General features: G+C 40.5%; 1 protein-coding gene across 4 annotated transcripts in view; it reads left to right on the top strand.

Moving 5' to 3' along the window:
• Positions 1 to 10,359: 10,359 nt before the first annotated feature.
• TMTC2 (transmembrane O-mannosyltransferase targeting cadherins 2) overlaps positions 10,360 to 19,568 on the top strand; it is a 402,329-nt gene continuing 393,120 nt past the window's right edge. For 2 of the 4 annotated variants that reach the window (XM_036890025.2, XM_036890027.2), the window contains exon 1: positions 10,362 to 11,152. In XM_036890025.2, coding sequence (XP_036745920.1) covers positions 11,070 to 11,152 — 83 coding nt within the window. In that variant the 5' untranslated portion in view covers positions 10,362 to 11,069. Of the gene's footprint in view, positions 11,153 to 12,891; positions 12,961 to 19,568 lie in introns of all 4 variants that reach the window. The other 2 variants (XM_036890026.2, XM_036890024.2) reach the window with 2 other exon arrangements.

The following is a 19,568-nucleotide window of genomic DNA, read 5'->3' on the forward strand; positions in this document are numbered from 1 at the left end:
AAAAAAAAAAGTACACACTTCCAATTGTAAAATAAATAAGTAACCGGGATGTAATGTATAGCATAAGGAATATAGTCAAAATATTGTAACAACATTGCATGGTGATAGCTGGTAGCTAGAATTATCATGTATATAAATGTTGAATCACTGTGTTGTACACCTGAAACTAATGTAATACTGTGTGTCAACTACCCTTCAGTAAAAAATAATTATCTACTATATATATATATATATATATATATATATATATATATATATTTATTAGGGTAGCTTTGTCAAAAAGCATACTTCAACAAATAATAATTCTTACTTTGTATGATATCTGACAACCTGAAATGACATAAAAAGATGTACTCTGCAAGTATTTCCCATTTAAAGTGATTTCCCAGCATTACTTCTTAAAAGTAGTGAGAATGCATAACATGGATTCTAACCTCTTAACAACTTTGAAGTGTCCAGTTCAGTAGTGTCCACTATATGCACATCGCTGTACAGCAGATCTCTACAACTTCCTCACTGTGGATGACTGAAACTCTCCACCCATTGGGTAGGCACTCTGATACTCCCCCACCCACAACAGCCCGTGGCAGCCACTCCCAGCACCAATTTTAATGAATGATCTTTCATTTAATATTGCATGGTTTTGGAATTCTTTAAAAGAATCTATACATGCTACTAAGCATTTTTTCTTATGTGCTTTTACCGAATAATAGTTTCCAGGATTTTCAAATGCTTTCTAGGGATGGATAACCAATTTTTACTCCTTTATTATCTGCTGTTTCTGTGAAACAAAATTAAGAGGTAATTTTAATAAGATGGATAGGAAGTGTAATGCATATGTCTTTGTGTATTACTTTGTATTCTTTAAACTCTAATAGGTTAAAAAGGTCTCCCTGATGGGCAACTTTGCAGAACCGCACCCGTTTGCTTGGCTTTCAATACTGGATCAGGCAATGCACCTGTTGACAGTGGGTGTTCAGTTCATTTTCTGCATGAATATTATCATCTTGGTGCTCCCCACAGGAATTCACTGTGGTGAGTATTTCTATCTTTTACATTTCAAATTCTTCTTATCCTGCCCAAATTCAGTAGCCCTCAGGACTTTGCTTCCATTTTTGCATATGCAGAATCCAAACATGGTTGTGTTTGGATGACCCATGGGTTTATTTCCTTTGATTCCATTATCTCACAAAAGTATCGCCAGAGCAAAGGAGATACCTTGGTCATCCCAAAACCTGCCACTCTCATTTTTCATAAAATGGGCAGGGCAGGATTAAGATGTGCAAGCATCACCCCCTTCTAACCAGTGTCCTTAAAATATTTGTTCCACCAGTATTTCTCTTTATGTTAAAAATTCATTGTCTTACAAAGGGCTTACAGGAGAGAATCTAAAAAAGTCACTTTATCCTGGAGATGGTTCTCAGTATTGTTAATAAGATGGACATCGTAAAAGACTTAAAATTAAATTAAATTAAAGGGTTTTGGAATAAGATAGTCATGGTATAGAATCCTTGGTTGTAATTTACTAATGTGTCAACTAGCACAAATTACTTAATATCTTTGACCTTCAACTTTGTAATTTGTGAAAAGACAATGCGAATATCCATCTGGATAGACTATTGTGAGAATTAAATTACACAGTGTTTTTAAGTTTTCTGGCATAGTGTCAGCACATAGTAGATGCTCAACAAATGTAAACAAATTTCTCTCTTCCTACATCAGAAACCCTACGTAACCTGTCAGTGAGTCAGAGAGACAGTGAAGGAGATGGGGAGATTAGGAAAAACAATGTATTCTAACAAGGTACAGGCAGACATACGGGCAGCCACAGTGTATGGTTGATAGTAGCAGTATTTGGGCAAAGAATTGGTCCTTGTATTGAGAGTCACTTGAAAAGGTGTCTTACCAGGCACCTGCCCAGTGCTCTGATACATTGGGTATATGGAATCACACTTGAAATAAATTGGAAATAGAGTGTATATTTGACTCCTTTCATAACTGGCAACATATAAAGGTAATCAATCCCTTGAGCTGCAACTCAAAAGTCACTTTGGGTCAGAACCAACCTATCTCCAGTGGGTGTTTTTGCGGTATGTTTCTGTAAGTAGGGGCATGGTGCAATGACTGGCCAGGCTGCTAACCTTGACACTGAAGTCTGTAGTTGATATCAGTTGAAATGTTAAATGGGACTACAGCCCATGAAAGATGTTTGTTGAAAACCAATGATTTACAACTAAAGTTTAAACACTGTAAAAGATGTTTCCAAAGATGCTGTCTTGTTAGGAAGTATCACAAAAGTAAAACTGATACTAGAAGAGGAAACACAGAAAAAAGGGGAATGTTTTGCTGGCATGAATGCATGAAAGGGAGATGGGCAGGGAGGGCAGAGAGAGGGAAAGAGAATAAGAGAGGAGAAGTTGTAAATACTAGAAAAAACATGTCACTGTAACGATTAAAATCACTTTCTTCTTCTGAATGTTACTTCTACCTGACAGTCCAGATATGAATCATAATTCCATCCAGGTTAAAGTATTGTGTTACTTCTAATGTATGTAATACATTTCTCATTTTTAACATAAAGAGAAATACTGGTTGAACAAATATTTTAAGTATATTGGTTAGAAGGGGTGACTCTTACACATCTTAATCCCACCCTGCCCATTTTATTAACTGATATTTTGGGTGATAAATGTTCACTCTACTTGTCACAGAGAAACTCATTCAGGAAACAGACACTATTACATTTTTTATAACCAAATGCTCACACATACATAATCAAAAACTTATGTATAAATACTTAAGAAATAAGTATAGAAGAGGTAGACAAAAACATGAGCTAAATGATTGGGGCTTATAATAGTGAATGGAAATACAAAAAGATATGTGATGAAATAGAGGTAGGAGCGACATTGAAAAAGAACACATTTGTAGAAATTATACAACCTAACCTCAAGACTTATAAAATCTTCAGTAATCAAGACAGTTTGGTATTGGCATAAAAATAGACAAAAGGATCAATGGTCAGAATATACATCCAGAAATAGAACTACATATATATATGTATCAGTTGATAAAGATGCAAAGACAATTCATTGGAGAAAATAGACTTTTTAACAAATTGTGCTGAAATGATTGGCTATCCAAGGGCAAGAAAAAATGAACTTTGAGGCATGCCTCATCCCATATATAAAAACTAAGTCCAAACAGCTCTTTATTTAACTCCAAAACCCAAAACTATAATACATCTGAAGAAAAACAGTTGATCTTTGTGACGTCAGATGAGGCAATAATTTCCTAGATGCAACACTAAAAAACATGATCTTAAAAGAAAAGAGTTGGATTAATCAAAATTAAGAATGTTTGCTCTTTGAAAGCCACCATTTATGAGAATGAAAAGACAAGCCACAGGCGGAGAGAAAATGTCTGCAAATTTCATATCTGACAAAGGACTTGTATTTTGAATAAGGAACTCTCAGAATTCAGTAAGAAGAAAACAAACAGTGCTATTTTTCAAATGGGCAAAACAAGTCAGGGAGATTTGAAGCATCTGAAGAACTCCGAGCACCCGTTGCCGATTTGCAAATGGAAGAGGCCTGGTGAGAGGAAAGCATCCCGCCTCTAGAAGCTGAGTGGTAGAGAAATAGTTACCCTAGTCCTAAAACTGCAGAGAACTGAATTCTGGCAGCACCTGCATGAGTTTGCAAGTGAGCTCTTCTCCAGAGCCACCACGCAGGAGCCTTGATGCTGATCGAGGGAGACATTGAACTAAGAACCCAGCTGAGCCATGCTGGACCTCTGACTACAGAACTGTGAGCTAATAAGTTTGTGTGGCTTTAAGCAGCTAACAACAATAACTAAAAAGGAGAGGGACCAATGTCACCAAAGACGTATGGGTTGAAATAAACATATGAAAAGATGCTCAGCATCATTAGTTTTAGGGAAATGCAGATTAAAACTATGAGATACCGCTATGTACCTGCTAGGATGTCTAACATTAAGAACACTGATCCTATTAAATGTTGGCAAGGATGTGGAGTAAATGGGACTCTCAACTGTTTGCAGGAATGTAAAATGGTAGAACCACTTTGGAAAACAGTTTGGCAGTTTCTTAAAATATTAAGCACTACTGACATGTTTAATATGACTCAGCCATCCCACCCTTAGGTAATTACTCAGGAGACACGAAAGCATATGTTCATACAAAGACTTCTCAGGAATGTTCATAGCAGTTTTATTTGTAGTAGCTGAAAACTGGAAATGATTCAAATGCTCATCAGCAGATACATGAATAAACAAATTGTGGTACAGCCAAGCAAATAGAAGTAACTCAGAGATAAAAAGAAATGAACTATTAATACATGCAAAAGCATGGAAGAATTTCACAATAATTATGCTGAGTGAAAGAAGCCAACGCCCTCAAAAATGTACAGTCTTATTTCCATTTATATATAATTCTAGAAAATGCAAAATCATTTATTGTGACAGAAAGCTGATCAGAGGTTGCTTGTGTCACATATTTGCAATATAAATTACAGGAAACACTTTGCAAAATTATCCTAGGCAATGGATCATAACCGTCCAGCCTAGCACTGGCATGTGATCAAACTCAGGGGGATGTGTGGAGGAATGAGAGGCCCCTCCCCCAGATTCCCATTGGTGCTCAGCTTAGAATTGATGAATCCAATATCTTCATTATTTGTCCACATCAATCCAGAGACTGACTCTCTGGAATCAACTGCCAAGAAAATAAATGTCTTAGCTTCAAATCTACCATTCTAGACAATCTGTTTTCTTAATAGTTTGTGTAGTTCAGGGCACATATTCACATGTGTGAGGGTCACTTTATTGTTTTGCATTTGAAAATTTAAATGCTTTCATAAGGGCAAAATATGCAAAACAAAGAATAGACTGAAAAGGACAAATAAGAGATGAAAGAAATAAATAACATTTGGAAAAAAAATACAGGGTGGTAGAAGTCTATTTGTAAGGCTATCAATAAGTCATTCACTTATAATTATTAAAGTAATAGTATTATAGATCATAAGATATTTATTCATTTAGTGGGCAAATTAAGTCTATTGCAAGTTTTAAATACATTGACTTCTATCATTTATTATTAGATTAATGGGCCAGACTCCAAATAGACATTGTAATTATTTCAAAAGAATAACAAAGTATTAAATATGCTTTATGAGGTGCAAATTTGTAGTTGGGTTTTTAGCATAATAATAAGTCACTTATAAATGCTTTATTTGGTTTTCCAAATAATAATTTGCTTTAATACTTTCATTATTGTATTGAGTTTGGGTTATGTTACTTATCCCAACTATTTTTTCTAATAGATGGTGTGGATTATGTTAGAAAAAATGACTATGCATGACTCGATAGTTATTCTTAAAAATATATGTAGTGTGTGTGTGTGTGTGTGTTTGTTTTATGAAGAAGGGTTTCTATTACAGACTATAGTCCTTGCAGGTTTCTATACCAAATTAGGGGGAAAAAATGAGGCAAAAATGGTAGACAAAGGAAGATCTAAATTATTTCATCCCAAATCATCTGCAGGATGGTAGAGGGGGAAGAATTTGAATTTAATCAAAGCTCCTTGACTGTAGCCAGGAGCTCCCTCTCTTGAAGTAGTTTCTAATGGGTGGGTGATCTTTTTCAGTAGAAGAAGGAAAATAAGACTGAACTGAGAAGCCATTAAAACATAGACTTTTGGAGTTGAAAGACCTAAGTTCAAATGTTAGCTCAACCACTGAGAGGCTCTAAGACTCTGGATAATTTACTACGCCTTTCAGAGCCTCCATTTCTTCATCTGTAAGACAGGGATAGTAGTAATAGTACCTATGTCCTAAGGCTGTTGAGAGGATTCAGTTAAGTAATGAACGTAAGGTGCTCAATAAAATGCCCAGTACCTAAAAAGTGTTCAATAGCTGGAAGCTATTTTACAAATAGAAGCAGGTCACACATGGATACGGCACAGGTCAGAGCACAAAGTTCAGAAGTAAAGCTTTGACCAGGGGGAGGAGTAGGCAACTGGCTTTTCCATAAGCCACAGAGGCTGGGGGACAGCTTGGAGGCCCCGATAGCTTAAGCTTGGTTGTCCGTTATAGTAACCACTGGCCAATGTTGCTATTTAAATTTAAATTTATTAAAATCGAACAAAATTTAAAATTCAGTTCCTCAGTCCCACCAGCTACGTTTTAAGTGCTCACTAGCCACATGTAACTGATGGCTACTGCTTTGCTGAGCCCAGATATAAACCCATCTTAGCAGAAGCTTCTATTGGACGATGCTGGCTTAACGGGTCCATCATGGGCTGAACATCAAGGCAATGTTCATTATGACTGTGGTTAATTTACTTAGCATCTGCATCAAATCTAATCTTCTCTCTACTCTTTGATTCATTCATCTTTAATTTTACAGAATCTGAGATTTGTCAAAACTTTGTAATCCAAGATTCTGTGCAGTTTTTCAAGATGTAAGAATATTTTTGATCACTGTTTATACCAATGCATGTGAATGCATTCAGAGAGATTCTCTGAAGGAGGCTGTCCTTGCTTTCCTTGACTGAGTTTTCTGAAGTCTGTCATTAGCTTCAACATCTGCAATTATCCATATCTAGTTATTAACATGTTATCTCTACACTCCTCCTCCTCTACCCCCACATCCTCTGAAATGGAAGCTGGGAGACTGAGATTTTTAAAGTGATCGTTATTTTAGTAGCAGCTGGTTCTTAACAGCCCTGGGTTTGTGACAGAGGTGACAGGATCCGTTTCTGCGGCTGCACTGTCCTAATTATAACCCTAATGGATCACAAGTTTAGGGACAGAGGGATGTCACACATTACAGTGTCTGCAGGGCAGCATTTGATGGTACCCTGGGAAACATCTAAATGTTAACATGTGTAGCCAGTGAGTTTACTGTCATCAGTTAACCAAGCAGCGAGTGTGTGCCCCTGCAGCTCCATGGGCCACATTTCATCCATGCTCTGCTGTTTTTCTCCTGCAGGGTTATTTCCTGAGTAAAGCCCAGAGTTTGTGAGTTCCCCAGCAGAGAGCTCTGTTCTGACTTCCCTAAAGAGGCAGTTTCACCTGCTGGGCTAGTGCTTTTCTGCTTCCAGTCAATCTGTTAAGATTTTAGCAGAAGATTCTTGGATACCTTTCCACAAAACATATGGGCAATTGTAATTACTTTGGCCTGGTACAATTTTAGAATTGAGAGAGCAAGGAAGAGGTGCAAATCTTCTGTTCATAAATAACCAAATCTGAGGGCATTTTAAAAGGCATTCTGTGCAGGAGGAGAATTTATGTGCCACATTTCACCCTTGGCACACTTTCCAAACGAATTGTTCAAAGGGAAGTTATATTAGGACAAATAGAAATGATGAGCGAGACCAGATGTGGATTTTTAGTTAATATTTATGCAACACCCAAAGGGAAGATGGTATTGCACAATAAACTAAAAATGTTGTAGGCAAATAAGGAAATCTCTACCCTGAGGAACTGGCACTGCAAAGGTATGAATTATACAACAAAGAACAGGGAATGCAGAACAAATGCAGGGTAGGTTGGGGCAAATATAAGAAATAATTCATTGAGGAAGTGGTGAGGTAGCACATGTGTGGAACCTACTTCGGGAAAATAAGGGCTTAGCACTTTTTTGGCCCATCTCTCTCTTGTCTAAGGTAGAAAACTCAAGCCAACCAGCCTAATTTCCTTCATCTGTGGAGACCAACAGTAGCTTTAAATCGAACATGTATATAAATTTAGAACAAAGAAGCAATCTTGCAATGGGTAAATGCACCTTAATAAACTAAAAAGCAATGTTCCCAGATTTGAAAAGATCTCCAAGGATAGAGATGACATCTTTAATCTGATTTTCCCTCCCAAAGTTGTTCAAGAAAGGCAGAAAATGCAGGCATTGGCTGATTCTCAGCTCTCGGCAAACATTCTGAAAGCATCCAAGGCTTAATGCATTGGTAGAATATTGAGACCTACATTAAATTATAACAGGAAAATTTGTTAAAAGCAACTGGATTTCTCAAACACAGCTGGATTTCAGCCTTCCATTCATCAGGGATGGCATGATGTGCATTTCTCACAGTCTTCTAAGGCTTCCAATTCCAAGGAGTTGGGGGTAGGGAGAGGAGAAAAGAAGGTAGAGACATGCAGAAAAATTTTACTTAAAACTATTGGAGTCTTGAGAATGCAGACAGCTCTGGAAAACGCTTACAAGTTTTTTTAGCATGCTGATTCCAAATCTATTTTTATGCTTCTGAGACCCCTTAATTATTTAAGAGCACTGTCTGTGTGTGACTTCCCACCACAGGGTTTCCTGCAGAGTCCGTGCATTCTTAAGAATTTTTAACTTCCTTCTTCCTTCTTGGGTAATCAGTGCCAAATGAGGGCCTGGCTGGCCATGGTAGGAATTAGAATTTTATTTGATGTGTCAAAGAGGAAGTTACTGAATATTTTTAAGTAGGGAGATTGTAGGTTTTCAAAGAATCTTCCTTCTAATGCTTGAAAGTTAAGACTCCGGGGTGGGGGAAATAGCAGGAGTAAAACCAGGGAGACCCTTTGAAGGCTACAGGCAGGAAATGAGGGTAGCTTTGACTAGGCTTGGAGCAAGGTGGATATGAAGGTTTATGTTTTGGGGGTAAACATCTAGGTTTTAGTTAACAAGTAAAAGGAAAGAAGGAAAATGGACAGTATAGTAACAGCTCACATCTCCATCGCACTTAGGACTCTTCCCGGTGTTTTGCATAGGTTAACTACTTTAATCTTCAAAATGTCAGGACCACTGATAGGTATTATCATCATCCCTGTTCTATAGGTGAGAAAACTGAGGCTCACAGAGGCTAAGTGACTGGCCAGAGGTTGCCCAGGCAGACAGCAGAGTGGGGACTCAAGCTCCCAGGCTGCTCTTCCTCCAGTGCTCTGGGATGTCACACAGGTGCAAGGGACCTTGATGGGTAAATTGATAGCATTAAAAAAAAACTTTTCAACAGTGAGCAGAGGTTATGGAGTTAAAAAAAAAAACAAAACAGAACGTAAAAGGTCAGTCTCTGCCTTTAAAGATACAATTCCGTTCTATGTAAGTTTAGGTATGTTTTTCTCCGGACACAAAAATAGGCCTTTCCTGCAAGGGATTTATTAATATTCATCATTTCGTGTGTGTCTATACGGATTTCCTTGTGAAATTGGGAAAAGACGGAGCTTTGTTTCACAGACCCAAACCATGGTATTTGCGTTTCAGGTCACTGCCAGACATCCAGGGGCTCAATTTCTCGCTGAAGTTTTGGAGAGCCTATCTGTTGGCGGCTGCGCCCCCGGTCCGGGTGGAAGTGGGGGGTGGGGGCACCGTCCACTCTGCACAGGCCGGCTTTCCACGCTTTGTGGTTACCATGCAGCAGGGGGCGCTGCAGTAATGTTCATCTCCGTCTAAGGGAGTCACTAGTCCGCCAGAAAGGGGCCAAGTCCGGAGGTGTGGCAGGCAGCCCGCTGTCCTCTTTGGTCTTGCCACTTAAGTACCCAGAACTCGTTCTACACAGGCCATTCTTCGACACCGTATTTCATCAGGTTGGACGCCTTCCATCCAGTCCTGCATCCGGCGGAAAGGAAAGGACACTAGCTTCCCGCCTTCCTGGGTGTGAGGATAGCGCTGTACTGGGCTGCGGGGCGCCTCTTCTCTGCGTCCCAGGGTCAGCCTGACAGTCCCTCTGAAACCACGACAGGCCCCCCTCAGCTGCAGTGCTGCGAGTGCGCCCACGCGTTTCTTTCCTCTTTGGTAGTCCTTTCTTTTTAAGCCGACTGCGGGGACGTTTCCCTCCCCGCACGTCTTTCCACTGACATTCGCGACCACGGCGGGTTCGGAGCCGAACTCTCTCCCTCCTAAAACACCCCCCAACCCTCCAATACCCCCGCCGCCATTTCGGTCCCGCACTGGGAGCGCGTGTGCGGCCAGCAAGGCTGCAGCGCTCGTCAGACCTGCTTCTCCTCTCCGGTCCCCGTTCTCCCTCCAGCTACCCGACTGAGGCCCGGCGGCGCCAGGCACGCACCGCGCCGGGGCAGAGATGAAGCCGTTGCCGGGAGCAGCCGGGCAAGCGGCGGGCGCGCCGCGTCCTGCTCGGGAGCGCTTCTCCTCCAGTTCCCCGCCCGGGGCGCTCTCCGGCCACCCTCGGGGCTGTCTCCCAGCAGCCGTCCGTGGACCCCGGGGGCTTTCCCGAGCGAAACCGAAGGTGAAAGAGCCGGAGGGGGACGAGAGGTGGCGGGAGGAGGTGGGAGGAAGCCCAGGCCGGGGGCCTGGGCGGGGCCTCCGCGGGGGGCTGGGGCGGGGCGTCGGGGAGGAGGAGCCGGGCGGGGAAGGGGAGGGCCGGGCCGCCATGGAGGCCGGCCACGCAGGCGCGGGGGGCCGCGCCGAGCCCCACGCGGGAGCTCCCGGCGTCTCCAGCCGCCTCTCCTCACTTCACTGGAGAAGGGGCTGCGGCCGCGCGGGCGCCAACACAGAGTGAATGAGCCGCAGCCGCCTCGGCGGCCGGAGTCAGCGGGAGCGGCCCGAGACCCGCGCGCCGGGGAGCGGCGAGGGGCGGCGGTCCGCCTCGTCCCTCCCAGCCGCCCCTTTCTCTCTCTTCTTCCAGCCGGTCCCCGAGCCCGGCCGGCCCGGTTCCTCTGCCCCCGTCCCGCCCTCCTCCTCCTCCTCCGAGTCCCGGTCCTCACCTCGGGCTCCCCGACCTGCCATGGGTTAGGTGCGGGCCGCGAGCCGCGCGGAGCACCAGCCCTGCGCTTCCGCCGAGGGGCGCGGAGCCCGAACGCCCTCGCCGCTCGCGGGCGCCGGGCATGGGGAGCGCGGTGTGAGCCGCACCGGGGAGGTCGCCGAGCAGGAGGAGGAGAGCGGTGGACTGGAAGGACCCGAGGGAGCAAGAGGGGGCGCGGAGACAGGCCGGGGAAGCGAGGGAAAAGTGACACTGGGAGGACGAGGCTGCGGAAGGTGGGGATTGATGCTTCTGTTTTTTGTTCCCGCTGCTGCCCTCGCGCTGGGAGTCGAGCCGGAGGGAAGGCGGTGGAGAGATGATTGCAGAGTTGGTGAGCAGCGCTCTGGGGCTCGCCTTGTATCTCAACACCCTGAGTGCGGATTTCTGCTATGATGATAGGTAAGGAAGGGGTGACGGGCTGCGTGGGGACTCCGCGGTGGCTCCGAAGCTTCCCGCTGGAAGGCTGACAGGGCGTCTCGGAGGAGCTGGTCCGGCACCTGCAGGTTTAGGAGACGCGTAAACAACCTCCAGCAAACACCTGGGACGCGAGCGCGCTGGGCGGGCTGAGGGAGTTTGGATTCCTAGTTTGCAGCAGGTTCTCTCTCGCTTCTCTGCTGTTGGATGCTTAAGTTTCTCAGCGGAAATCTCAGCAATGTGGGGAACTGTTAAATGAATGTATTAAAAATATCTTAGGTATTCCTTGGTGCGACAAAAGCATTTTGAGCGATTTTACGTCTGGGCTGGAAGGAAGCCGCTCCCCTCTCCTTAATAGATCTTCCCTGTAGCGTTTCCTTTTATTGATGGGACACTTATATTTCCCGAGGTTAAAAACACACGTTTGACAGTTGCCAAAACAGTGGGAGGAGAGAATCTACTCTGCTTCCACTTTCCCATTTGACTTGTACTTGTAGTTTGCTTTGAGCCAAGATAATGCTGCTGATGGGCCCTGCCGCCCCCCTGCCTCTCTTCCTAATCGATGGAGTAGCACTTTATAAAAGCCTGGGCTTTCATTTCTCTCGGGAGTTTTACATTAGACGTTAGCGATTCTTTCGTACTAATTGGAGGAGACGCCCCTAGAGACTGAAGTTGTCTTTTACGTTCGGGCTCGTTGGGATGGCTAATGAGAGCTGATCTGTGTTGTCAAAGAAACTGCATTGATTTCTGGAAAATGTCACAGTTGTGCTCGCGTCTGTACCTATTTTTTAAACGTGTTAGTGTTTAGAAACTGATGAAAAGCTCCGATAGCCATTAGGGAAAATTCCAATTTGTGCCTTTCCGGTGACTTAATCTGATTACAATTAAAACAAATGCATAATTAAAATATATTAGGGAGAACAGCACGCCTGGCTAAACTTATTAACTGTCCTGGGGTGTTTCATGCTCCATTGAAATTAAACCATCCAAAAAGTGAGCACAGATTTACTTTGACAGCTTTTCAGCAGCCTCTCTGGGCATGGAAAGTGAATGGATCCCCAGGGTCAGGTCGAGGCAGTGAGTGAACTTAAGCGAAGTGGTTGATAGTGAGGGGAGGTGAAGCCAGACCTTCTCCTGGTGGCAGTTAGCTGTATTCTGTATTCTCCCGTGTTCCCATCCCCCCGCTGAAAGCGTGGTCATGGATGCATGCCTTAAATCCCTGGACCTTGGTTTACATCTACATGTCTTTTATGAAATCCCCTGGTAATAGGTACAAGAACATCTCGCAAGCCCTTCGTACAGCATTTTATGTACTATCAGGGACATCAGTTGATAGGAAGCCACTGTTAGACATAAACTTTTCCTCAACTTTTAAGCAATATACAGATTTGAGCAATGATGCGACATGCTCTGAGAAATAAATGAGCTGTAAGAGTGAAGTGAGCTACTTCTGTTCCCTCCAACTTTGTGTTACTGTGCACCTGCTATTTCTAGGGTATTGGCAGAAAAAAACTGTTTCCACACAGGTGGCTTTTCACTAAAATGAGCTCAGGGATGAATCTGGACAGTTACTGGCTCTGTTGGGGTCAGTTTGAATAGTAAGCATTTAAACCAAGAATATAGAGCTATTCTTTATTGCCGTCCAGCTCTTTAAAAAGTACATGTCAAGATTATCACATAAAGGTTAAGGCTCTAACTAAATTTGCATGTACTTTTTCCTATAGATGTAATGCTTATTTTGTGTTCCTTCATCAGTCAGAAGTGTCAGGACTTTGTAATTTGGGGAGAATGATGTGAGTGTGATAATAAATTAGTTGCGCTTCGATGATTGGCAGTTGTTATAAGTTCTTTGCATGCTACCGATGGAACAGAGGGTCAAAATTTCTGATGTCTTCCTAGCTACATAGATGACTTTAATGAGATGATTTACCCATATCTAATTGATGGACTGCTTACTATATGATATGTAGACATTATATAGTGAAAGGCTGTTAAGGACCTGTAAATATAAATTACAATTTGCTACAACTTGAAAAATGTATTTCTCTAATTTCCTTAGTAGCAGAACTGCATATGCAATCACTACTCTTAGGGGTATGAAAACTTCAGAGTATCCACCTTGGTTTTTAATGTATTCTAGAAATGATGAAATATAAATAGGAGCATGGAGTTTATGTGATAACTGCAGAGCTTGTTCAGGGGATTCAGTGCCAAGGCACACTGTAAATTGTTGCTTTTCAGATATACTAACTACTCTAACTCAGAGCGGGAAGAGAGTGGGAGTCAAGTGGAAACTGTAGGATGATAATATATCTTTCACCACTTGGTTTCAGACTACAAAGCCTCAAGATGTAAAACGTTTAAACTACATGGGTGGATTCCACTGCCCTCCCACCCCAGGAACTTTTGTAAAATATAGTTCTGTCTGGACAGGTCAGTGCTGGAAGTGAAAGAGCAGCTCTGGAGGAAGGAGATGGTTCTTAGGCTTGACTTGATTAACTAAATCAAGACTGCATTTCAGCTGAAGGATCTGGCATTTACTCTAAGAAGGCTTTATATTGCTTCAGCTTAAACATTATTGCTGTGGTATTTCTGCAAGTTATCATTACTTTTAAATACAGTGATCAAGTTTACTTTATAACTATATATATAATTACTTTTACCATTTGATGTAGCTTGGTTGAGATTAAGCAGTAATCTGAAACTTTCTTATAACAAAATCAATTTCCCTATGGTAAAATGTAATATTTTACAAGTGTTTCTGGGCTGAATTTAAGACTATGGCCATGAGGTGATGAAACAAACAATAGAAGAGTAGAATTCACCATATCTGATGAGAAGCATATATGGTTTCAGCTTCATCCTTTTCCCCTTGCCTACAGTCTAGTAATGAATGTATTGAATCTTAAGTTGTGGGTAGAATAAAATTGGAATGATAAACATGCAGTCTTTGCCAGATTTTAAGTCATGTTACATATGACTTCTTAAAGGATCCTCTCATTTTCTGGAGAAATTTTGTGTTTAGGTCAGTGGAAAAAACTTGCTGACCCCAAATTCTCTGCTCTCTCATATATTTATTGAGGATAACATTGCATCATTTGCCCTTCACCCTGTATAAAAATACTGTTACAAATTTTGCATGGAGATAACAATAAAAGAGGAGGTGATTTACTTCAGGGAAACAGAGTAAATCATAACTGTTTTGTAGTTTGATTTCATTTTGCACATATTATCTAACTGACAGCCTGGCTTTTATGATGTATAACAAGTAAATAAGATAGTCAACTAATACATGTTTTTATTCTCATGTGAGTAAGATAATGTGTTAAATAAAAGACAATTAGAGTTTCCGAAAGTGGGAAATGGGTTGTGCCTGCCTTGAAAATTTTTATCTTATTTGCCAATTTTGCATTTTTTGGACCCTATTATGATCATTAATTTTTAGGTTTAGGTTTCTTAGCTCTTCCCTTGTGCAATAGCTGTGTAAAACTTGGAGAAACAATTCCATAGCAGAAATTTCTACCTTTGAATCAAAACTACCCCAAACTCTTAATAGCACATTTCTACTTTAGTTACTCATTTGGGTGTAAATGTAAATCTCAGTTTTTATAGAAACACTAAGAATTTTTTCCTTAAAGTCATAAAAATTTGTATGAACTGTATTTAAAATGAAGGAACAGAGGATTTAGGTCATGTTAAATTTTTAAAAACTTGTGTTTTTTGTAGAGATATTCTACTATTCCTTCTACTTTGTCTTCAAGTATTATTATTGTCAGTTTGAGTTTTTGACCTGGTATGATAAGAATCCCATGTGAAATGATAAATCGCTCTGTTAACTTTCTTCCAAAATGTTTTCTCTAATAGACTTGCCTTGGACCAATCTGGGATTGTTATCTTAAAATTCTAGTCTGTTCAACCATTGAAGGCATGCCTGGTATTTAGCAGAAACATGTTTAGAAGGAATTACTACAAAGTCAAAGTAAATAAGGGAGAAATATGCTTTGTATCAAAGGTTGTCTCATCATGTTTTTAGTGCAAGAAGTCAGTACAGACCAGTGTTACTTTACTCTAATTTCCTTCCCAGTTTATTATAATACACTGAAACATGCAAGTAAATATAATTTATAGTCTATGAAATATTTTATGTGACGTTTTGTTTTCTAGCTCAGTTTTGTTTAATAAAATCTGTGTGGAGAAGGTTCATTTTGCTGTTTGAACATGTACATCTCTTAACAGTAAATGAAAATTAAAATTAAGGGAAGCCAGTGTGGATCACTTTGCATTACCTCCAGTGAGCCTGTCACATGGCGTTTATCCTAGCAAATGACCCAGATACAAGCATTGAGTGATTATGTGCAAATGCCGTAGGGATATTGCTGGCCAGCCATCTGTCTTTTAGTTATTTTCATATTATGTATACACACACATTAAAAATTGGGGACCTGCATTATTATATTATTTATTTACATTATGTTGTCATCCACACAGTTTTTCAGTGCCAATGTGCCCCTACGGTAACATCGAGTTCCCTGCTGCTGTAATTCTGAAATAGCCACAACTTTTTGGATTCCAGTGAGTTAGGAGCACAGTCTTCCTAATCTCTTTGTAACTGTTCAGCACAAAGGCATTTGTTTAAAATGCCCATGGTGGTGCAGCTGTTTATCATAGGGGAAGGGTACATTTTCTCTAAAACAAACACCTTCATAAGATTAGGAAAGGACAAAGTTTACCCTTCAGGCACTCTGAAAAATCTGTGGCTGACAAAACTACTTTCTAATAACTTTATTTTTCTCACCCAACTTACTTTTAACATAGTAACATTCATCTTAAAAACTTTTTTTGATCCTCCCTTGGAAGCTAAATACTGTATCAGCCTCGGGTGCTTACTTTAATAGCTGCGTGAAAGTGACATTCGAGGCAGCCCTGATGGAAAGCACAAGTGGGTTGTTGAATGTAAAGACCTCTCGTCTGTGACTTAGAGCCTAGTTGAAAAAAGTGAAGAGGCATGTCCCCAGGAGCTGCGTACCTTCTGTTTTCATAGGATGAAAAAAGGCATAAATATTTTGAATAATTATAGGTGTAATTGTACTCAATGGTAGATGGTTTGTTGAAGATTTGATTTGTATGTGCTTTTGAGGAATAAAGGACCAAATTCAGTAATTCACTAGTTATGAATACTACCGGGCTTCTTATGTTTATGGTGCATGATACAAACGGCAGTTATTCACCCTTGTCAGCGAGCACCTGTCTGTTCTTTTCTACCTGAACTTGAACAGGTACTGGGAGTCTGATGATAGGCTTATAAAATGCTGATAGCTTGTCCTTTAGCAGAATTTCGCTTGTGCATTTACTCATGTTTAGGTTGATACTTGTATTTTAAAACTTTCATTGGGAATCTCTTGGCTTCCTTCCTAGAGCATTAGTATGGAGGATCCATGGTAGATGGTTTGAACTGACTTCATTTTTAGTCTGGTGCTCGTTGGCACTTGGTTCATATGTGTGGAAGCTTTACAGCATCTTTCCTGATTGTCTCCTTTCTAATTGTCCAAGTCCCTTGTTTTCCTTGGAGGTCTGCAGCTGTTGAACTCTGAGTTAACTAGGTTTGCCTTCACTGGTTAAGGGGATTGAAGACATTGGCCTCAGAGATCTTTTTTTGGCTGTATTTTCTAGGCAGTTAATTCTAACAAGACGCAGTACTATCAGATTTCTATCGATTTCTTTCCTCCTCTCTGAGAATTTAGCTTTCAAATCACATTTGTCAGTTTCTCCGGTACTCAAGGTTTCTTAGAATAAAAGAGATAATTATTTGTTTCAGTCTTTTAGAAACTTTTTGGGATTATAGTTTTGGGTTCAACTATGGCCTGTTTTCTTTATAGGTAAATGGGAAAAAATTGAGTAAGCCTGTCTACGAAGGAAAATTCTGAGGAAGGTGGGAACCCCAAAGTGATTTGTTTTCAAGAGTCTACAATGGGAAGGTGATACCATGTTTTTGGAGTAGTTTATATTATTTAAGGGCATTTCATAAGCTGCAGTTAATTTGAACAACTAAAAATTACTGTTTTAAAGATGAGATGGACAAAGATTTTGATTTGCTCATGTCTAAAAAATTAATGGAAAAGAAACTAGAACTGGAAATTCTAACTCTCTTTAGATTCCTTATTACTGTGGAATGAAATGAAATTATACATACGTGTACTTTTTCCAAGGCTCTCCACATGCCACATTGCTTGAGGGCAGTTCTGCTATATCCGTTTTAAAAGTGCCTTAGTATTTGGCAGAGGAGATGCTATTTGCTTATGATAATTTCATGTAAGCTTTTCTGCTGGGGCATTTTGTGGTATCAGTGTGAGACAGGTATGAAGCGTGGTACAGCATATAGTTTCAGTCAAGGAGGCTGATTAAATTACATGATTTGTCAAGTGAAACTCATCTCAGTGCCCTTGTATAGCAGCTTTGTGCTAGGTGTTGCGGCCAAATGAAATATTTCTGTCACATCCCTTTCTGTTTGGTGATTACCCTTCATTTCTGTGGAATTTATGATCATGTTTAATTATTCCATAGGAGTATCAAGTTAGGAAAAAAAAGCCAGTTCACTATAGTCGTATGGTGAAGGTTTCATTAGGAAACTGTGTAAATATATTGCCACAGGGTAAAACAATTTACTGATGTTTGAAACTGAAAAATGCATAAGTTTTGATAATGAAAGGACTTTTTCCCCCCTAATTCCAGAGACTATTGATTTCTTTAGAAGTAGACAATTTTGACTGTTCCAGCCTAGAAATTCTCACTTGGCATCATTTAGGAGTATTTTAACTTCAAAGGATGTGTTATTTGCCGAAGAGTGGCCACTGGGGCGCAATATGGCTCTTGACATGTTGCACAGCGCTAAGCGATGGCAATAAAGTATTTCAAACAGCCATGTTTTAACATTGTTTGAAAATCCAGTGGGAAGAATGGCAATCCATACAACCCAGCATACTTGGAATTCTTTGGGTATTAATTTTAAATGCAGTTCACAAGTTTGCTTTCTACAAAATACGTTTTTGTTTTTTTTTTTAAGATGAATAAGGCTAGTAAATCTTTCACAGCTGTGTCTTATGAAATTCTGTTTTCTTTTTCCAGTTGCTTGTAAGTATTCTATAAAGAGACTGCAAAGATGCAGACCATAGCCTTTCCGTTTTTGCTTTGATCTCAGTTGGGTTACATGTTTATGTTTAGGACATTGTTATAAAGCATATAGTTACTGAGCTTCTCTTATTAACCCACAATTATTAAACTAGTCTTTGCAAGAGGCAGGTAAATGAAAACATATCAGGAAGGGTAAACATTTTGTTTTTTGTTAATTCCAATTTGTTCCACAGTGAAAGCAGGTCTACCCTGCTTTCTCTTCCCTTCATCACATTGCTTGGATTGCAAATGAGAGTCAATAGTTTAACTCTATACAGTGTCAGTAGGTGTTGAAGTGACCTCCCTGCAAATTGTGTCCTCAGGAGGGGGTGCCTTAGGTGGCAGCTATTAAGATTACAGTCATAGGCTTGACTGCTTTTCTTAGTTTGAAGAGGACACTTGTCATTATAGAGTCATTGGGAGAAGGGGCTGCTGAGGTAGGGCTGCCAGATGTCATGTTCCTTGGGGACCTTTCTCATTGTTTTCCAAACTTGTCTTGCCTACTTCTGCATTCCCATCTTGAGGTTTTTAAAGGTATTATAAATACTGAGCCTGCTGCCTTGGATTGTAAAGATGTCTTAAGGTAGAATATTTGGGTCCGAATATTTTGTCAAATGTACTTCTTTGAGAATAGGATGTTCCTCTCCTCCTCCAAATAATTAATGACAGGATTGCTCTCCCAAAGCAACTGGAAAGAGCTCATTTTGACAAAGCAAGCTTCTAATGACAAATTTCCCAGCTACAAATTCGCAGAAGAAAAGTTCTCAGATGATAAAGTTGTTTAATCAGGCAAAAAGACATTTTTATTTGCAGAACTAGTCCCTTTAGAGGGAGGCAATTATTTATAGCTGATGTGAAAAACTGGTATACCTGAATTCATTTGGTAAACCTCATTTAAGATAGGAAGGTTATTCTTGCTGTTCTACTGAAAGAAAAAAACGGTGCTGAATTTTGTCACTGAATTTATATTAAAGAAATAAGGTTTTACACTTTAGCCAGCTCTTGGAGGGGTATGTACTGATTTAACCAAAGAAAATGAATTCAAGATGTGAATAAAACTATTAAAATGTGGCCTGAAATTACCAACTTTAGTTGCTACAGATAATGTAGTCTTCTGTTTAGAATATAGCATTCAAAATGATCTCTTTCGGTGTGCTTCCTCCACTTTGGTATTTAAGAGTCTTTGTATTTTTTCCTTTTAAAAACAGTGGTGATTTTTGCCTTTGTTCCATGT

The sequence above is a fragment of the Manis pentadactyla genome, chromosome 10 (genome assembly GCF_030020395.1).
Source record: "Manis pentadactyla isolate mManPen7 chromosome 10, mManPen7.hap1, whole genome shotgun sequence".
Classification (NCBI taxonomy): Eukaryota; Metazoa; Chordata; class Mammalia; order Pholidota; family Manidae; genus Manis; species Manis pentadactyla.